Here is a 17,868-nt window from a genome sequence, read left to right on the forward strand (position 1 = left end):
TTTTAACAAAAATACATTTTTTTTTTATTCTTATGCGAGCAGAAATGTCTTTATCTATATGTATGACTGAATAATATTATACGATTCAGTATCATTCAGATTTCACTCAGATTCTAATTTTGGTAAATATGCAAGTTAAAAATATCTATGATCCTGTATCTACCTCGTAAATGTAATAAACATTTCCTACATCATCTACAAGCAATACAATGTACACAAATATCACTGTTCTTAATTTTATTTTATAATACTTCAAAGAAAGCATTAAAATTGTAAAATTTCAATTTATTATACCTTCTAAACGAATGCTTTCCCCCACTTTATTCTTATGGCAAATTACTCAGAAGGATCTTCCCTACAACATATTAAGTAGCAATTTAAGTAGCAATATATTTAAGTGGCAATAAAATCAGGGAGGTGTAACTTTTTATGCATATTTTATCATATTTTTTTTAATTCTTTTTATTCTTCGCAATCTATCTATAGCTGAAATGTCTCACAATTCGTTTTGTTTCTTCTTTCTCCATATGTAAGTCTGAATGCGATACAATTATCATCATAAGTGATCTTGACTTTATAATAAGTGGCGGTCACAATCCGTTAGAAAAATCTTTTTTTGTTTCTTTTTTAACAAAAATACATTTTTTTTTATTCTTATGCGAGCAGAAATGTCTTTATCTATATATATATGACTGAATAATATTGTACGATTCGGTATCATTCAGTATCACAAATTAGCATGCTCTTTTTTGTCTAGCCATTTTTTCACTTTACCGGAATAATATAGGGCGATTAGTAATGATCAATTCTTCTTCTTTTTAATCCATATTATCACTCGTATCATTTCTGTAGCTACATTTAGCTATTTTCCCTTTTCATTATAAACATGCAATATAATTATGAATAGCGTTTTTATTTTACTATAATAAATAGTTTGTATCTTAGATGGTGAATTAAAAGATATTGCAATTTCAAACTGCCATATATACATATCGAGTTTTATGTAAGTGTTTGAAAAGCGAAAAACTGTCCAACAATACTGTAACAAAACATCTCCCATTATCTCTTCCTGGAACAAAAAATTGTATATATTTCAAAATATTTCCTGCCTTTTTTTATACATATTTTGTAAACTCCTTATATCTCAAAGAAAAATTCATTGACGATAGTTGCGATTTCTTTTTCATTTCGAAATGTTTAAATTATATCTGCAATGATTTACTCACGGATGAGGTAAGGATAATGTGTTAATGTTGTAAAAATGTCAGTTAGCATTATGGACGCATCCTCTTTGATCTCTTACATTGAGCACTTTTTCCCATTAGAAAATCATATATTGGAATTGAGAGAAAAAAGCATGTAAAATTAGATTGTTGATTTTTTAATAATTTTGCATACAACAGATTAATAAGATTACAAAATTTACTGATAAGCCGACCTCTTAAATTTCCCGTGCAAATATATTTTTTGTCGGTTGTAGTTTCTAGCGAGAAACAACAACGTATTAGGATGTTATTGGACGCAATATAACTGTATATGTCATGACACTGGTGTCGCCGTCTAAAATTTGCGTTTCCCATACTGAAAATATCGTATATATACTTGATGATTGCTCATAACGATAAAATATTATTAGAGACAAACGACTTATGATTAAACACATTTAAATATAATTTAAAAATAAAAAAGAAAAACAATGAGTATCCCAATCTATTTTTTTATGTGGCTTCAACGAATATTAATGGTAATATTAATTATTTCGTATTTTCTATTTTTTCTATCTGTTTTTATTATAATTTTTACTCTTGCGCACTTTTCCTATTTTTTAATTCAATTTTTACAAATCTAATTTATCACATATGGATACAATTGCAAGAATTTTTGTCACTTTGCGTGTCAATCGCTTAATTCTTCTATGGGCGACCTGCCCATACACAGCATGTATATATATATATATATATATATATATATATATATATATATATATATATATATATATATACACAATATATTTTGTTTTTCGCAGTTATATCCATGAAAAGGATAATCATAAATGTTTTTCAAAATAAAACATAGATTAAAATTTTTGAACGCACAATTGCTAGCAAATATATTTATTAAAAACACTAAAACCATGTTGTAATTTTAAATAATTTATCAGTTTTTTTATAAAACTTACATTTGTACCAAATCTGCACACTTAATAGGGATATGTATTTGTTAAATAGATAAATGACATATAGAAAAAATTTTTTTAAATAAAATATTATTTTAAAATATATGAAAGTATGAAAAACACATAAAGTATAAGAACGTAATTGTTTCGTTTACATAATTATTTAGAAAATTTGTTAAAATAAAAACTAAAAACAAATAACTTAGTATTATAATAATTATATTGTAAACAAAATAATTGCAACCTTCATATTTTGCACAATGCCATTTTATTGGATGTAATTTTGTTATTGCTCACATTGTTAGTTCCCATTCAGTTGCCATTTTATATAAATATTTCTGTATCAGAAGCCATATCGGTTGATATTCTTTAGGATAATAAGCGTGCAGTAGGAAAAAGCACTTATAACATACATCGATAAATTTGAGAGCACGCTCAATTTTACATAATACTTTATCGATACAAATATAATAAGCATTAATAATTTCTGCATTTGCTTATTTGTATAAATATGTATGAGAACATATGTATATACATTTATTTTATTTTACTTAAAAAAAGGATTATGCAATTGTCTTAACTTAAAAAACTTGTTGCTTCTGTGGAAGAAATAACAGCTCTGTTGCGATTTTGCTACTACATCTGCCAGTTGCTTCTGAAGATAGAATAACTCTGTTCGCAGTAATGTGGTTTCATCTTGTAAAATCTTCAATACCACGCTTTACATCCCATTTATTAAATAAGTATAAATGTATATACAGATGTACATATGTACATATATGTATAAGAAATTATATTTTCATGAAGAAAAACTTGATGCTGGGAGTCCGCACTGTGTTTTTTGTTTAAAAAATGTGATTTCTTTCGATTAAATAAACTTTTATTTTTATTAACACTGGGTTATTAATCTGGTATTTTTATTAACAATGGGTTATTAATCCGGTGGGTGCTATGAATCTTTTTTGGGATAGTCCGCACCAAATTAATAAATATAATAAAAATACATGTGTACAGATCAAATGTATCAAAAAGGATTACATCTTTATAAAAACTTGGGGAGTGCTGGGAGTCCTTCTTAGGATAGTCCGCATTGAGTTTTCTTTTAAGGAAAATGTGATTTCTTTTAAATTAATGTTTCAATTGTATGTACATTCATTTTTATTAATGCAATGATTTATTAATTTGATAGGTGCTGGGAGTCCTTTTTGGGATAGTCCGCACCAGATTAATAAATATAATAAAAATACATGTGTACAGATCAAATATATCAAAAAGGATTACATCTTTAGAAAAACTTGGTGGGTGCTGGGAGTCCTTCTTAGGATAGTCCGCATTGAGTTTTCTTTTAAGGAAAATGTGATTTCTTTTAAATTAATGTTTTGATTGTATACACATTTATTTTTATTAACGCAACGAGTTATTAATTTGGTGGGTGCTGAGAGCCCTTTTTGGGATAGTCCGCGCCAGATTAATAAATATAATAAAAATACATGTGTACAGATCAAATATATCAAAAAGGATTACATTTTTAGAAAAACTTGGTGGGTGCTGGGAGTCCTTCTTAGGATAGTCCGCATTGAGTTTTCTTTTAAGGAAAATGTGATTTCTTTTAAATTAATGTTTTGATTGTATGTACTTTCATTTTTATTAACGCAATGATTTATTAATTTGGTAGGTGCTGGGAGTCCTTTTTGGGATAGTCCGCACCAGATTAATAAATATAATAAAAATACAAATGTACAGATAAAATGGATCAAGAAAAAATATCTCAAAGGATTACATTTTTAGAAAAACTTGGTGAGTGCTGGGAATTCTTCTTAGGATAGTCCGCATTGAGTTTTCCTTTAAGAAAAATGTGATTTATTTTGAATTAATGTTTCGATTGTATGTACATTCATTTTTATTAATGCAATGATTTATTAATTTGATAGGTGCTGGGAGTCCTTTTTGGGATAGTCCGCACCAGATTAATAAATATAATAAAAATACATGTGTACAGATCAAATATATCAAAAAGGATTACATCTTTAGAAAAACTTGGTGGGTGCTGGGAGTCCTTCTTAGGATAGTCCGCATTGAGTTTTCTTTTAAGGAAAATGTGATTTTTTTAAAATTAATGTTTTGATTGTATGCACATTTATTTTTATTAACGCAACGAGTTATTAATTTGGTGGGTGCTGGGAGCCCTTTTTGGGATAGTCCGCGCCAGATTAATAAATATAATAAAAATACATGTGTACAGATCAAATATATCAAAAAGGATTACATTTTTAGAAAAACTTGGTGGGTGCTGGGAATCCTTCTTAGGATAGTCCGCATTGAGTTTTCTTTTAAGGAAAATGTGATTTCTTTTAAATTAATGTTTTGATTGTATGAACATTTATTTTTATTAACGCAATGGGTTATTAATTTGGTGGGTGCTGGGAGCCCTTTTTAGGATAATCCGCACCAGATTAATAAATATAATATAAATGCATGTGTACCAATAAAATGGATCAAGAATAATTACATCTTCAGAAAAACTTGGGTTTTCGGAATCCTTTTTGGGATAGTCCGCATTAAGTTTTCTTTAATGTTAATATAATTTTATTTGATGTAAAACTTTGATTATTATTTATTAAATTATTATAACTATATAATTATATATGTTCATACATCTGTACATACATCTATACATACATATTTATACAAGTAAGCAAATGCAAAAATGATTTAGAATTGATTAGATTTAAAAACATTCACACACTTTTTCGCATACGTTTACTATATTAATTATTATAGGACTACAATTATTATCGTAACTATAAAATAAATTTTTTAATACGTAATAAGATCATAAAATGTCTTTAAAGCTTCCATAATACTATTTTTTACACATGTATAATACATACACACATGTATATACATATTTATATAATAAAACTTGCATACTATGAGAGAATTTCTAAATACATTTGCTGAACATATCTTTGCTTAATTAATTGTTGTGTGATCTTATGTGTGCATAATAATATTATACATACTGTTATTACGTATTATAATATATACATTTTTAATAATGTAAGAAATAGGATTATGTAAAGCGTGCAGTAATTGAGTATAATAGCTATCTATTTATAATCCATTTTAAAGTATATTTAGAGTATTCTTAAACATTTGCTCGCAATTATAAAAATTAATTATTATTGATGCGAAAGATTACAGCGTAGAAAATTGTCTAGTAGCTGAAATGTGGAAATTGAATATTACATTTTTAAATATTATTGTTTTGTCATAAGATTGTAACGGGCCGCTTCACGAGCGGTTTCGAATACGCGCGCGGACAGCGCAATCGGGATCAGGATTCGTGAAGTGGGTTGAAACGCAACAGAAGTGAGTTGTTAGGTACGTCGTTTATTTGTCACTCTAGGCAATGGTCAACTTTACAATCGATGCGTGATTACAATAAATCGTGTTACGATGATAATAATACGAGCGTGTGTTATGACGCGAGTCGAGACGGTGTTTTTGCGCGTCTAGTTAAAGGGCCCGGCTCGTGGCGCGGGGTGCGCGCGGTGAGACGGGCTCGTGTTGTCGGCTTCGCGGTTGTTGGCGCGAGGTGCGCGCGGTAAGGCGGGCGCGTGTTGTCGTTCTCGCGTTTGTAGGCGCGAGGTGCGCGCGGTGAGACGACGCGTGTTGTCACCGCGTGTCGGTACTTCGATATCTCGCAGTGCGAGATATGCTAATTAATACGCGTATGGTGTTCGGCGCGGACTGCAGGGTGCCAGGCCTGCAGTCGGGTAGATGCGTCGATGACGCGGTGCAAATTCCCAGCGATAATCGCGGGAGTGCAGTTCGGACGTTCGGATAGTCGGAGCGTCAGGTCTCGAGAATACTCGAGGAAAGCGGCGAACTCGTCCACTCTCTTGTCCTGTACGAAAGGTTGGATGGTCAGGTGATAGGACCGTAACGGCTCGAGAATTCTCGAGGAAAGCGGCGAACTCGTCCACTCTCTTTCTTATACGGACGGTTTTTAGACTGGAGTCGTTTCTAGAGCAGATGGTCGAGAATGCTCGACGGAGGCTGCGAACTCGTCAACCTCCGGGCCACTGTCTATAGACGTTGAGGATCGGTTTCTGGATTTGTCTCGGAGCGTACCGCTCGAGCGGATTCAGGTGCCGGTCTGGTGGCGTCTGGTGTTCGGTAGGGCTTTTTATACCCTACCGAAGCGAGCGTGACACCCGCGCCGTTCGCATCCCCCTCGGGGTGGGGGAGACGACGCGGGCCTCCGGTAGCGCGCGTTTCGGCGATCGGCATTCGCCGGAAACGTTCGGTGCCGTTCGGCGCTCGCTTTGTTTATGACAAACACTAACGGCTTGTGTTTGTCATAAACATCGTACGCATGTTTAAAAATGGGCGCTAAGCGCCTCTGCCTCTGCCCGGCTGGTGTTCGCCGGGCGGCAGACTTCCGACGGGTGACGTGTCGGGAACGATGGGGGGATGCATCGTTACATCACCCCCCCTCTTAACTAAGCCTGAATTTTGAGGCTTCCGGCCTAGGCTATTTTGCGGCGGTAGCGGAGTTTGCCGTCGGCGGCAAATCTCAGGGTCCATCGGCCCTGCGGTAGGCGGATCTTATATCGCCTCGATACATGCACCGCGAAGTGCGGTACCGGCGCTATTAGGCCCGGCTCGAGCTCCACCATGATCGGCGGTGGTAGTGCGGGGCCCATGGGGACCAGGACTTCGGGTATGGGGGGGGGCGGGTGGTGTGTCCCCCGTTGTTGGTCCCTTGCTGGATTCTGGTTTCGCCGGTGTTGGTCGCCGGGCGTGCGGTGGCGGATAGTTCCGTCGGCGGCGGATGCAGCTGGCTAGCGGTGGCGGCGGTGTGGCCAGCATGGCCGCTTTTATCCGGTTTGCCCGGTCGGAACGCTGGATCGAGGTGCCGACTTTCGGTGGCCGTGGTGTTGGTGGCGGTCGGTCGATCGGTGCGGCTTCTAGTATCGCTCCGGGAGGCCCGTAGGCCGGTTCGGCTTCTCCGAGGAGCTTGTTTATTTCAGCGATGATGTCTTGTTCCAAACTCATCGTGCTGCTTTCTGAGCGTGCCGGGGCTTTGCTCTTGTTTTTATTCGGCTGTTTGTTGCTGGTTTCTTTCGTTGTGCTCCTCGTCGCTGTAATCGCTGTCGTTATCGGAGCTCTCCGTTTTGTTGTTGTTGTCGTCTTTCGGAGCGGGTTTAAGGTCTTGTATGTGTACATGTCGGTACCATTTCCCGCTCCTACTTCGGAGATCGGCGATTACAGGCGAGATCATCCGACGTACCTCCAGCGGTCCGACGAATTTTGGCGCGAGCTTGGCGTTGAACGCATTCGCCTTATTTGACAGCGGGTGTTCCCGCTTCCACACTTTATCGCCCACTTGCGGTCGCCACTGCCTCCGTCGCAGGTTGTAATACCGCTCCTGTCTCTGGAAGCTCCTGGCCAGATTTATCCGGACGACTTCCTCGGCTTCCTGGAGCCGGCGTTGGACGGTGTCGGGCGTCGGGGCCTCCGGGTTTCGGGGAAGGGCCGGGGTGGGCGGTGTTAACTCGCGACCGTGGTTCACGAACGCCGGCGTGTACCCGGTGGCGTCGTGTACGGCGGTGTTGTACGCAAATTGTAGTGCCGGTAGCGCTTCGTCCCATTCCCGGTGGTCGCGGTCTACGTATTGGGCGATCATCGTTTTGATCGTCCGGTTGGTTCGCTCCACCGGGTTACAATGCGGGGCGCGTACTGGCGCGGTGCGGTGCTCTATATTGAACGTTTTGAGACGGGCGGCCAGGGGCGCAGATTTAAATTGCGTCCCGTTGTCGGTAATGATGATGTCGGGGCGGCCGTGTCGCAAGATCACCCGGTTTGTGATCTCGCCGGTTACCGCCTTGGCGGTGGCTTGTCGGAGCGGCGCGAGTTCGGCCCACTTCGAGTAGCGGTCTTGCATGACCAGGAGCCACGTATGGCCGCGACGGGATCGGGGCAGCGGGCCGACTAGGTCGATCGTGACGTGCTCCCAGGGGCGGCTTACGTTCGTCGCGTGCATCATCCCGGCGGGTTTCTGCTGCAACGATTTATGTGCGAGGCAACCCGGGCACTGTCGCACGTATTTCGCGATGTCGCGGAACATCCCGGGCCAGTAGCACCGTTCCGCGATGCGTGCGATCGTCTTGGCGACCCCCCCGTGTCCGGCGGTGGGGGCGTCGTGGAACTGGCGCAGGATGTCCGTTCTTCTTTCGCGCGGGATGCACACTTTCCACTGTTCTTCGGTGGGATGGTCTTTAAAATTTAAAGTGTGCAGCACGTGGCGATACAGTTCGCCCTCCTTGACCCGGTAGTCCGGGTAGGCCTCGGGTTCGCGGCGCGTTCCCTCTATTATCCGGTTGTACCAGCGGCAGCGGATGGTCTGGATCGCGCTTACTTCCGGCTGCCGAGAGAGAGCGTCGGCTACGCGGTTGAGAGTGCCACGGCGGTATTTAATATCGTAATCGAACTGTTGGAGCTCGAATAGCCAGCGGGCGAGGCGGCCGGTCGGGGCTTCTAATTTTTGCAGCCAGCGGAGTGACTGATGGTCGGTGATAACGGTGAAGGCGTAGCCCTCTAGATAATTCCGCATCCGGCGGATGCCCCATACGACCGCGAGGCATTCGAGCTCCGTCGCGCTGTAGTTCTTCTCGGCGCCGGTCAGGGTGCGACTCGCGTAAGCGATCACCCGTTCCCCGTCCTCGTGATATTGAGTCAGGACGGCTCCAAGGCCGCTGGTACTCGCGTCGGTCTGGAGGAAGAATCGGCGGTTGAAGTCGGGACACGCGAGTACGGGCGCGATGGTTAGTGCTTCTTTCAGTCGGCGGAACACGGCTGCCTCGTCCTCCCCCCAAGTCCAGCGCGCGTTCTTTTTCGTTAGGCGCGTGAGGGGTGCGGCGAGGGTCGAAAAATTTTTTATAAACCGCCGGTACCAAGAGGCCATGCCCAGAAACTGGCGTATTTGTTTGACCGAACGCGGTTCTGCCCAGCTTGCTACCGCGCTGACTTTCTCCGGGTCAGTATGGATGCCGGTGCGGTCGACGACGTGTCCTAAGTATTTGAGCCGGTCCACGCAAAAACGGCACTTTTCTGGGTTCAGGCGGAGTCGGGCGGCGCGGAGGCGGCGAAAAACTTCGGCCAGGAGGTCGAGGTGTTGCTCGAACGTGCGACTGATGACGATGATGTCGTCGAGGTACACGAACACGTTCGGCTCGAGGGCGGGGCCGACGACGGAATCGAGGCGTTGGAAGGTAGCGGGCGCGGAGTGCAAGCCGAAGGGCATAACCCGGAACTGCATTAACCCCTTCCCCGGTACGGTAAATGCGGTAATCGGTCGGCTCTCGGGTGTGAGCGGTACTTGCCAGTATCCGTTTTTCAGATCTAAGGTGGAGAGGTAGCGGGCCCCCCTTAGTTTGTCCAGCGTGGCGGTGACTTGGGGCAACGGGTAGGCGTCCTTTTCGGTGACCTCGTTGACTTTTCGGAAGTCGATACAAAAGCGGTGCCTCCCGTCTTTCTTCCGGACGACCACTATGGGTGAGCTCCACGCGCTTCTGGATGGCTCGATAACTCCGGCTCGTTCCATCTCTTCCACTTCGGCATCGATAATGGCCTGCATGGCGGGGTTGCGCGGTCGATATCGTTGTTTAATCGGCCTGGGGTCTTTCAGGCGAATCTGGTGTTCCGTCACCGGTGTTGGTCCGGTGACGGCCTGAAATTTGGGTAGTTCGTCCCCCAGGAATTCGCGCAAGCGTTCGTCTTCCTCGGTGGTGCGAGTGGCCAGACCGCTGGTCATCCCGCAGGTAGGCGAGCGTTGCTGGCGGTGCGGCCGTCTTGGCGGGGCGATGCTCAGCCCTAACCGGCTCCATAAATCCACTCCGATGAGCATAGCCTCTCGGAGGGATGGCAGGACGGTGAACACGTGGGTGTATGCGCGCCCCTGCAGGCGGAAGGGCGCTCGGATGCGGCCTTGGGTCGCGGCATGCGTACCGTCGGCCAGTTGGATCTGGCTTTCGGCCAGGATGGTCTCGAGCCCCTGTTGCTGCATCCTCTCGGCTGTCTCGGCATTGACGAAGGATATTTCGGAGCCGGAGTCCAGAAGAGCGTGTATGGGGAGCCCGTGGACCGTGATGGTCAGGTGCGGCCGTGGCGTATATCTTACGCGGTGCTGGTCGTCCGGGAGTCGGCCGTATTCCCGGCACGTCGGGCGTTTCCCGGCGGCGGATGGCAGTCCTTGGTAAGAACTCCGTCCTTCCCGCATTGGGAACAGAACCGTCGAGGGGGGCGCTTGCAGTCGAACCGGGTGTGTCCCCTCTGCTTGCACCGCCAACAGCATTCCTCCCGGCTGTACGTGGCGGCCACGGCGGGCGCGGTCGCGACGCCTTTCGGCGTTTTCCGGAGCTCGCGGGTTTCCTGCTCGATTCCCTCAAACTCGGCGGCCTCCTCGAGCAGATCGCTGAGGTCGTGGATGTCGCGGCGTTTGGCGTACCCCTTATACTCCGGGCGCATGTTCGCGTATATTCGGTCGAGCTGCTGTTCGCGAGTGAATCCCCCGGCGCGACGCATCATTGTCATCAGCGCGTCGGCGTATGGCGCGAATTTTTCGCCCTCGCGTTGTCGCCTATCGGCGATCTGCCGTTCCAGGTCTTCCCGATATCACGGTGGAAGGTATCGGCGGCGGAAGGCCCGGCAGAAATCCGACCAGGTCTCCCAGTCGCCACGGTTATTGCGGGCCCACGCCAAAGGGTCGCCGCGTAGGAGCTCTGACAGCCCCCTCAACAATTGTTCGCCGGAAAACCCGTAATCTTTTCGGAGGTCGGCGGTCCTCTCGAGAAACTCCACGGGGTCGCGGCCGTCGAATGGTCGTCCCCATTTCCGTAACTGGTTGAGTACGGGGTTGTCCGGCGTGCGGTCGGTAGGCGTGCTCGGCGGGTGCACCTCGATTCGCGGGGTCGGTTGTGGACCGCGGGTTTCCCCGAATTCTTCCGGGTGCGCTTCGATGTGTGCGCGCATCCGGCTACGGATCTCGCCCAGCGTGCCGGTTGCATCGAGATCGTATGCGGCGGCGATTGCGGCGAGCTTCTCTTTGGAGAGCGTGTATAGCCACGTCTTCATATCGGACGGGCGGTCTGAGCTGACCACGCTTCGAGGGGAAAAGAAAGGTTGCGTTTCACGGACAGGTCCCTGTTCGGGCGCCAATTGTAACGGGCCGCTTCACGAGCGGTTTCGAATACGCGCGCGGACAGCGCAATCGGGATCAGGATTCGTGAAGTGGGTTGAAACGCAACAGACGTGAGTTGTTAGGTACGTCGTTTATTTGTCACTCTAGGCAATGGTCAACTTTTACAATGAGCAGAACGTTTACAATGAATTGCGTTAATATAATAATACGAGCGTGTGTTATGACGCGAGTCGAGACGGTGTTTTTGCGCGTCTAGTTAAAGGGCCCGGCTCGTGGCGCGGGGTGCGCGCGGTGAGACGGGCTCGTGTTGTCGGCTTCGCGGTTGTTGGCGCGAGGTGCGCGCGGTAAGGCGGGCGCGTGTTGTCGTTCTCGCGTTTGTAGGCGCGAGGTGCGCGCGGTGAGACGGCGCGTGTTGTCACCGCGTGTCGGTACTTCGATATCTCGCAGTGCGAGATATGCTAATTAATACGCGTATGGTGTTCGGCGCGGACTGCAGGGTGCCAGGCCTGCAGTCGGGTAGATGCGTCGATGACGCGGTGCAAATTCCCAGCGATAATCGCGGGAGTGCAGTTCGGACGTTCGGATAGTCGGAGCGTCAGGTCTCGAGAATACTCGAGGAAAGCGGCGAACTCGTCCACTCTCTTGTCCTGTACGAAAGGTTGGATGGTCAGGTGATAGGACCGTAACGGCTCGAGAATTCTCGAGGAAAGCGGCGAACTCGTCCACTCTCTTTCTTATACGGACGGTGTTTAGACTGGAGTCGTTTCTAGAGCAGATGGTCGAGAATGCTCGACGGAGGCTGCGAACTCGTCAACCTCCGGGCCACTGTCTATAGACGTTGAGGATCGGTTTCTGGATTTGTCTCGGAGCGTACCGCTCGAGCGGAATCAGGTGCCGGTCTGGTGGCGTCTGGTGTTCGGTAGGGCTTTTATACCCTACCGAAGCGAGCGTGACACCCGCGCCGTTCGCATCCCCCTCGGGGTGGGGGAGACGACGCGGGCCTCCGGTAGCGCGCGTTTCGGCGATCGGCATTCGCCGGAAACGTTCGGTGCCGTTCGGCGCTCGCTTTGTTTATGACAAACACTAACGGCTGTGTTTGTCATAAACATCGTACGCATGTTTAAAAATGGGCGCTAAGCGCCTCTGCCTCTGCCCGGCTGGTGTTCGCCGGGCGGCAGACTTCCGACGGGTGACGTGTCGGGAACGATGGGGGGATGCTTCGTTACAAGATAATGCGTCTGTAATGAGGAAAAAACGTCTTTCATTTAAAAAAAGCTGGAAGAAATTTTTAAAAATTAAAATTTTTATTACAAGATGATTTGGTTGATTAATATTGCTAATTGCTTTTGTATTTATGTATCAATATAATTAAATCTTAATTTAATTAAAATAAAAATTGTCTATCCTTGTCATTCTTCAAATATCCTAAATCAAAAATTGATATTCGAAATTATTGTCCTTTAATTATTCTAAATTGTTAGTTAATGAGCGCAGTTCTTGTAATATTCTTACCTTTGGTTCTTTTGGATTGGATTCTTCATATGTAATGTAAAATAATAATATGTAAAATATGATTCTTCTTTATATGTAAAAAGTGTTATATTTATTAATTTTAATCTTTACTGCAATCTTGTAACAGATTTTAGATTTGCAGAAATATTTTTTATTTTTATCATCATTTTATCATCAGAAATCAGATGGTAATTATATATAATTATAATATATAATTATAATATATAAACTTACCATATTTCTAGCTAAATTCTAGCTAGATTTCTAGCATAATTCTAGCTAGATTTCGAGAGACTGACTTAATGACAAAAAGTTGATTCAGTTTAGTTATTTCCTGCAGTCTGAATCAGAGACTATCTAAATATGTAACCAATTTAGCAAATTTTTCATTTTTATCGATTTGCTTTAGAATTCTATCTTCAATAAAATCTGAGGAGTTGCAAGGCTAAAATAAAAAAACAACTTAATTTCATCAAAGAAATCAAGTACATTTCTTATTATATATTTTACTATTTCTCTTTGTGACGGACCGCTTCACGAGCGGTCGAAGATGTGCGAACAGCGCAGTCGGGATCAGGGTTCGTGAAGGGTTGAAGCACACGATCGATTAGGTTTTTAATTTAAATCGTTTATTTGCCTTTATCGGCAATAGTCAGTGACAGATATATTGTATTGTATGTAATATTTATTGATCCCCTTAGGACTACAATCTCTTACATTCTCCTCCACTCTTCTATCTTAACCTATAAGCTAACCTCTAAGTCTATAAGCTTTACATTTCTGGTAACTCCCTCCCCTTCCTTGTTTCCCCGTCTTCCTCTTGTACCTCCTCTCTCCTTTTCTTCTTCCAGTGGCCGTTGCTAACCTCCTGCGTCTCCCCTTCATCTCACCACTCCTTGCTTTCCATTCTGCAATCTTCTTCCGCCTCCATACCTCCTATGTTCTCCCAATCCCTCCTTGCTTCAGCTTCTTACTTCTTCTCCCACCATACCTTCCTCTCCTCATCCCATTTCCACTCTTTTCCGTCTATCTATAATCTTCTATTATCCACCAACGTGCTCCTGCCTTTCTTTCTTCCCTTGCTTTCTCTACCATCCTCCATCTCATCTTCCTCCATTGATAAATCCTCATCCACGCCGATACTATTTTATTTATATATTTTATAGATATATATTTTATATATCTATATTTTATTTTTTTTACGAATATAATGTCTATTACAGACATGATAATTTTTAAATTATTGTTGTTGTATTATATGAATAATAATGCGCATAAAATACAAGTTATTTTTTAAACATTATTATTACATATCATTCGATGTGGAACGATTGAAGGACCAGCGATATTATAATTATCTGCTTCATTACATTTGAGACTGCTTTTCTGTTTTTTAGAAGTCTTATACAATATGTCCGATGACATGAGAGATAAATGCTTTTCGTCAGATTTTTGCTTGTGTTTACAAATAGACGCAAAGTTCGTTGTGTCCGCTCGTCTCTATATCCCCAAATTAGTTTATAAAGCTGATCACATTATATACTGAGCATGTAAGCTGTTTTTTTTTCCTGTTGTTTTGGAACAATTTCGACGTTTTCAAGCATGTAAGATAGGTTCTCGTGGCTTTTCTTGCCGAAACGACTAGATAAGTGGTACGCGGGCACATCTCAGATATAATTTTTATTCCAATTGTAAGTTTTTAAATTTATTTACATTTTTATTTGTTTCATTTTTAATCTTAGAGTTTTCATTAACAATTTTATATAGAAATGTCCGAAACAAAGAAATCTAAGCGAAACTTTTCAGAAGCTTGGCTTAAAGATGATCGATTTCAATCTTGGATACGTAAAGTATCATTTGATGATAGCTTTTTTCATTGTATTATATGCAATAAAAATTTTACGTGCAGTTTGTCGCATGTTATAAGACATGTGGATTCTGCAAGTCATAAAGAAAATGTGTTATCAAATAATAACAATATAACAGTACCAAAAATATCACAAAAAAACAGTTTTAAACGTTTTAAACAACAATGGTTAGAGATTGATTTATTTAAGCCGTGGCTACGCGAAGTATCACATGATGCCAGTTCATTTTTTTGCGCGTTTTGTAATATATCTGTTGATAGTTTGTTTTGTTTTGAAGAGCAAAAGAAATCAGCAGAAATTCGCTATGCCGCGTTAATTGCTGATAAAAATATTTCGCATCAATCAGCAAAAGATATTCTTATTTTTTTCCAAGAAATAGGAAAAGATTATAATGTTTTGAAAGATATGAATATGGGCCGAACAAAATGTACAAATATTATTTCAAATGTGCTATGTCGGATTGAGATCGTGTAGTCGAAAGCATTCAAAATACTATATTTTCAATTTTTATTGATGAAACGTCTGATATTTTTGAAATGAAAAATGGATGACGTTTTTTGTTCGGTACGTCGATCCAAAAACATTAAATATTCATTCACAATTAGTAAAACTAATTAATATTGATGCGAAAGATTGCAGCGCAGAAAAATTGTTTAATGCCTTTAAAATTGAAATGTGGAAATTGAATATTCCATTTGTAAATATTGTTGCTTTGTCTAATGATAATGCGTCCGTAATGATAGGAAAACATCTTTCATTTAAAAAAAAGTTGCAAGAATTTTGTAAAAACTTAATTACACTTCCATGTCCTTGTCATTCTACTGCATTAGTTGCGCATGCTGCATGTGCTAAAATACCGGACCAATGCGAAGAATTTAAAAAAAAAATCGCACCTTTTATTAACAGTAGTCCGAAACGTTCGACAATTTATCAAGAGTTCTGTAAATGTTTTCAGGAAACAAACCTAAAAATTTTAAAATTGTCTAATACATGGTGGCTTTTTCATCATTCATATGTTGAAAGACTTCTTGAGTCTTAGTATATTATCAAGCTATTTCTGAACGAAATTACCATAAGTGAAAAAACAAAGTCTGGAACATATTTATTATCTATGATGCAAAATCTAGATATAAAAGTCTATTTCTTATTTTTACAGCATATTTTAAATTTGTTTAATTCATTTAATGCATTTTTTCAAGCAGTGGAAACTAGAATACATTTATTACAGCCAAAGTCAATAGAATTTTTAACACAGTTTGTAAATACTTTTTAAAATCAGAGCATTTGAATAATTTATGTAGTAATATTAAATTTGATGAAAATGAGAATCAAAAATTGTTAGAAGTTTTTTTAGGAACCGAATGAAGAATATCTCAATGAATTATTGAAGAAAGGGCATGCAGTAGTTATAAATATTCGAAAAAATTGTTTGCAATTTTATGTAACTGCCGCTGAGGAAATTAAAAAAAGATTACCAATTAATGATAAATTTTTATCAAAATTAAAAGTTTTTGAATGTAATCTAGCATTATTAAATATTGATAGAGAAACATCATTTAATGATGTTTCTTTTATTGCTGAAACTCTTAGCGGTTTTGACGAAAACGGTTTGAAGAAAGAATGGCTAACTTTACATTTAGATTTTACAATAATAGAAAAAGAAGAGCTATTAAAATTAAGTTTTGATGATATGTGGAAACAAATTTTACAAAACCAGTACTCCACTAATAGTGATAAATATTTCAATCTCAAACGTCTTTTAAATGCTGTTAGATCACTCCCAAATTCAAATGCTGATTCAGAAAGAATGTTTTCTATTTTAATAGATGTAAAAACAAAAAACCAAAATAAAGATATTTAGATCTTGGTTCAGATAAGTTATAGCCACAACAACCCAGGAGCCTGCTCGGGTGGTCAGAAATCCGGAGGTCTCTTGGGCGTCTTCCTATCCGCCGCCCGGAGACGCGCCCGATAGGCGCTCAACCCACGGGAAAAGTTATTATTATGCGCATCAAATTTTACATCCGATGCGTATAATAATAAGGTATTTAAATATGAAATAATTTTATAAATTCTAAAAAAGAAAACTATTTTAAATAAAAACTTTTATAGTATGAGTCTCTCTTGTTTAAACTATTCAAACAATGATCGAATCGAATTAATGCGGAATTTATAATAATTAATATAAAAATAATAATACTCATTTGGGTTGCTCCGCCGGTGCAGGATGCCTCTCCTAGGCCGCCTCCTTCTTTTTTCAAGCTCGTTAGGTTGATCTGTAACACAAATAGAATCAAATTGTAGTAGCGCATAAAATAATTAATATTTCAAAAAACTTATTGTACGCTTAAATTTTATATTTGATGAATATAATAATAAACAGATTAATAAAATAATTTTATAAATTTTGAAAAAAGACACTAATAACTAATAATTTCATATAAAAGTTATACAATATATTAAAGTATATTTAAAAGTAAAAATCTTTTCCTCTAATTCTCTCTTATTTAAATCATATAATTACAAAATTAAATTACACGATTAATTGTGTAATTTAAATTACACGTATGCAATTAATAAATAATTAATATACAAATATCGAATTACTTACCACAGGGCTGCTTCACCGATGCCCGATGCCTCTCCTAGGCCTCCTCCTCCTCTCAGATTGATTCACACGCGCGATATTTTAAACGGCTCTCCCGCACTTTTATTAAAAGTTACTTCCGCACTTGTTCACGTGATACTTTGAACGATACTTCCGCACTTTCGGCATGGTCAAATCCCGTTTCGAAAATCGTACTGCGAGTCGACAAGTACTACTTTATTGCTCGAGTGTTGCTGTATGAATGATAACAAGGCTATAAGTCGTAAGACGTTAACAATAGCGCGCTAATGTTTACATCGCCAAGGCCGAATACAATGTTACTGTTTTCGCGGCCGAAAATATGTTGCGTATTATAACGTATATATATATATATATATATATATATATATATATATATATATATATATATATTTATATATATGGTGTGGAATATTAAATAATATAAATATTTTAAATTATAGCTTAATTATTTAATAAACGATTAATATATCATGGA

General features: G+C 41.0%; 2 protein-coding genes across 2 annotated transcripts in view; one reads left to right on the forward strand and one right to left on the reverse strand.

The window, feature by feature from the left end:
* LOC126854208 (zinc finger CCCH domain-containing protein 14) overlaps positions 1–14,950 on the forward strand; it is a 43,605-nt gene extending 28,655 nt beyond the window's left edge. Inside the window, exon 8 of the transcript XR_007688078.1 lies at positions 14,939–14,950. The gene's annotated coding sequence lies outside the window, so the exon portion shown is untranslated. The remainder of the gene's footprint in view (positions 1–14,938) is intronic.
* Positions 6,791–7,240, reverse strand: LOC126854098 (uncharacterized). Its single transcript, XM_050600493.1, has one exon. It carries the CDS (start codon positions 7,238–7,240, stop codon positions 6,791–6,793), a length of 450 nt encoding a protein of 149 aa, XP_050456450.1.
* Positions 14,951–17,868: the final 2,918 nt, after the last annotated feature.

Source organism: Cataglyphis hispanica, chromosome 13 (assembly GCF_021464435.1).
Source record: "Cataglyphis hispanica isolate Lineage 1 chromosome 13, ULB_Chis1_1.0, whole genome shotgun sequence".
NCBI lineage: Eukaryota > Metazoa > Arthropoda > Insecta > Hymenoptera > Formicidae > Cataglyphis > Cataglyphis hispanica.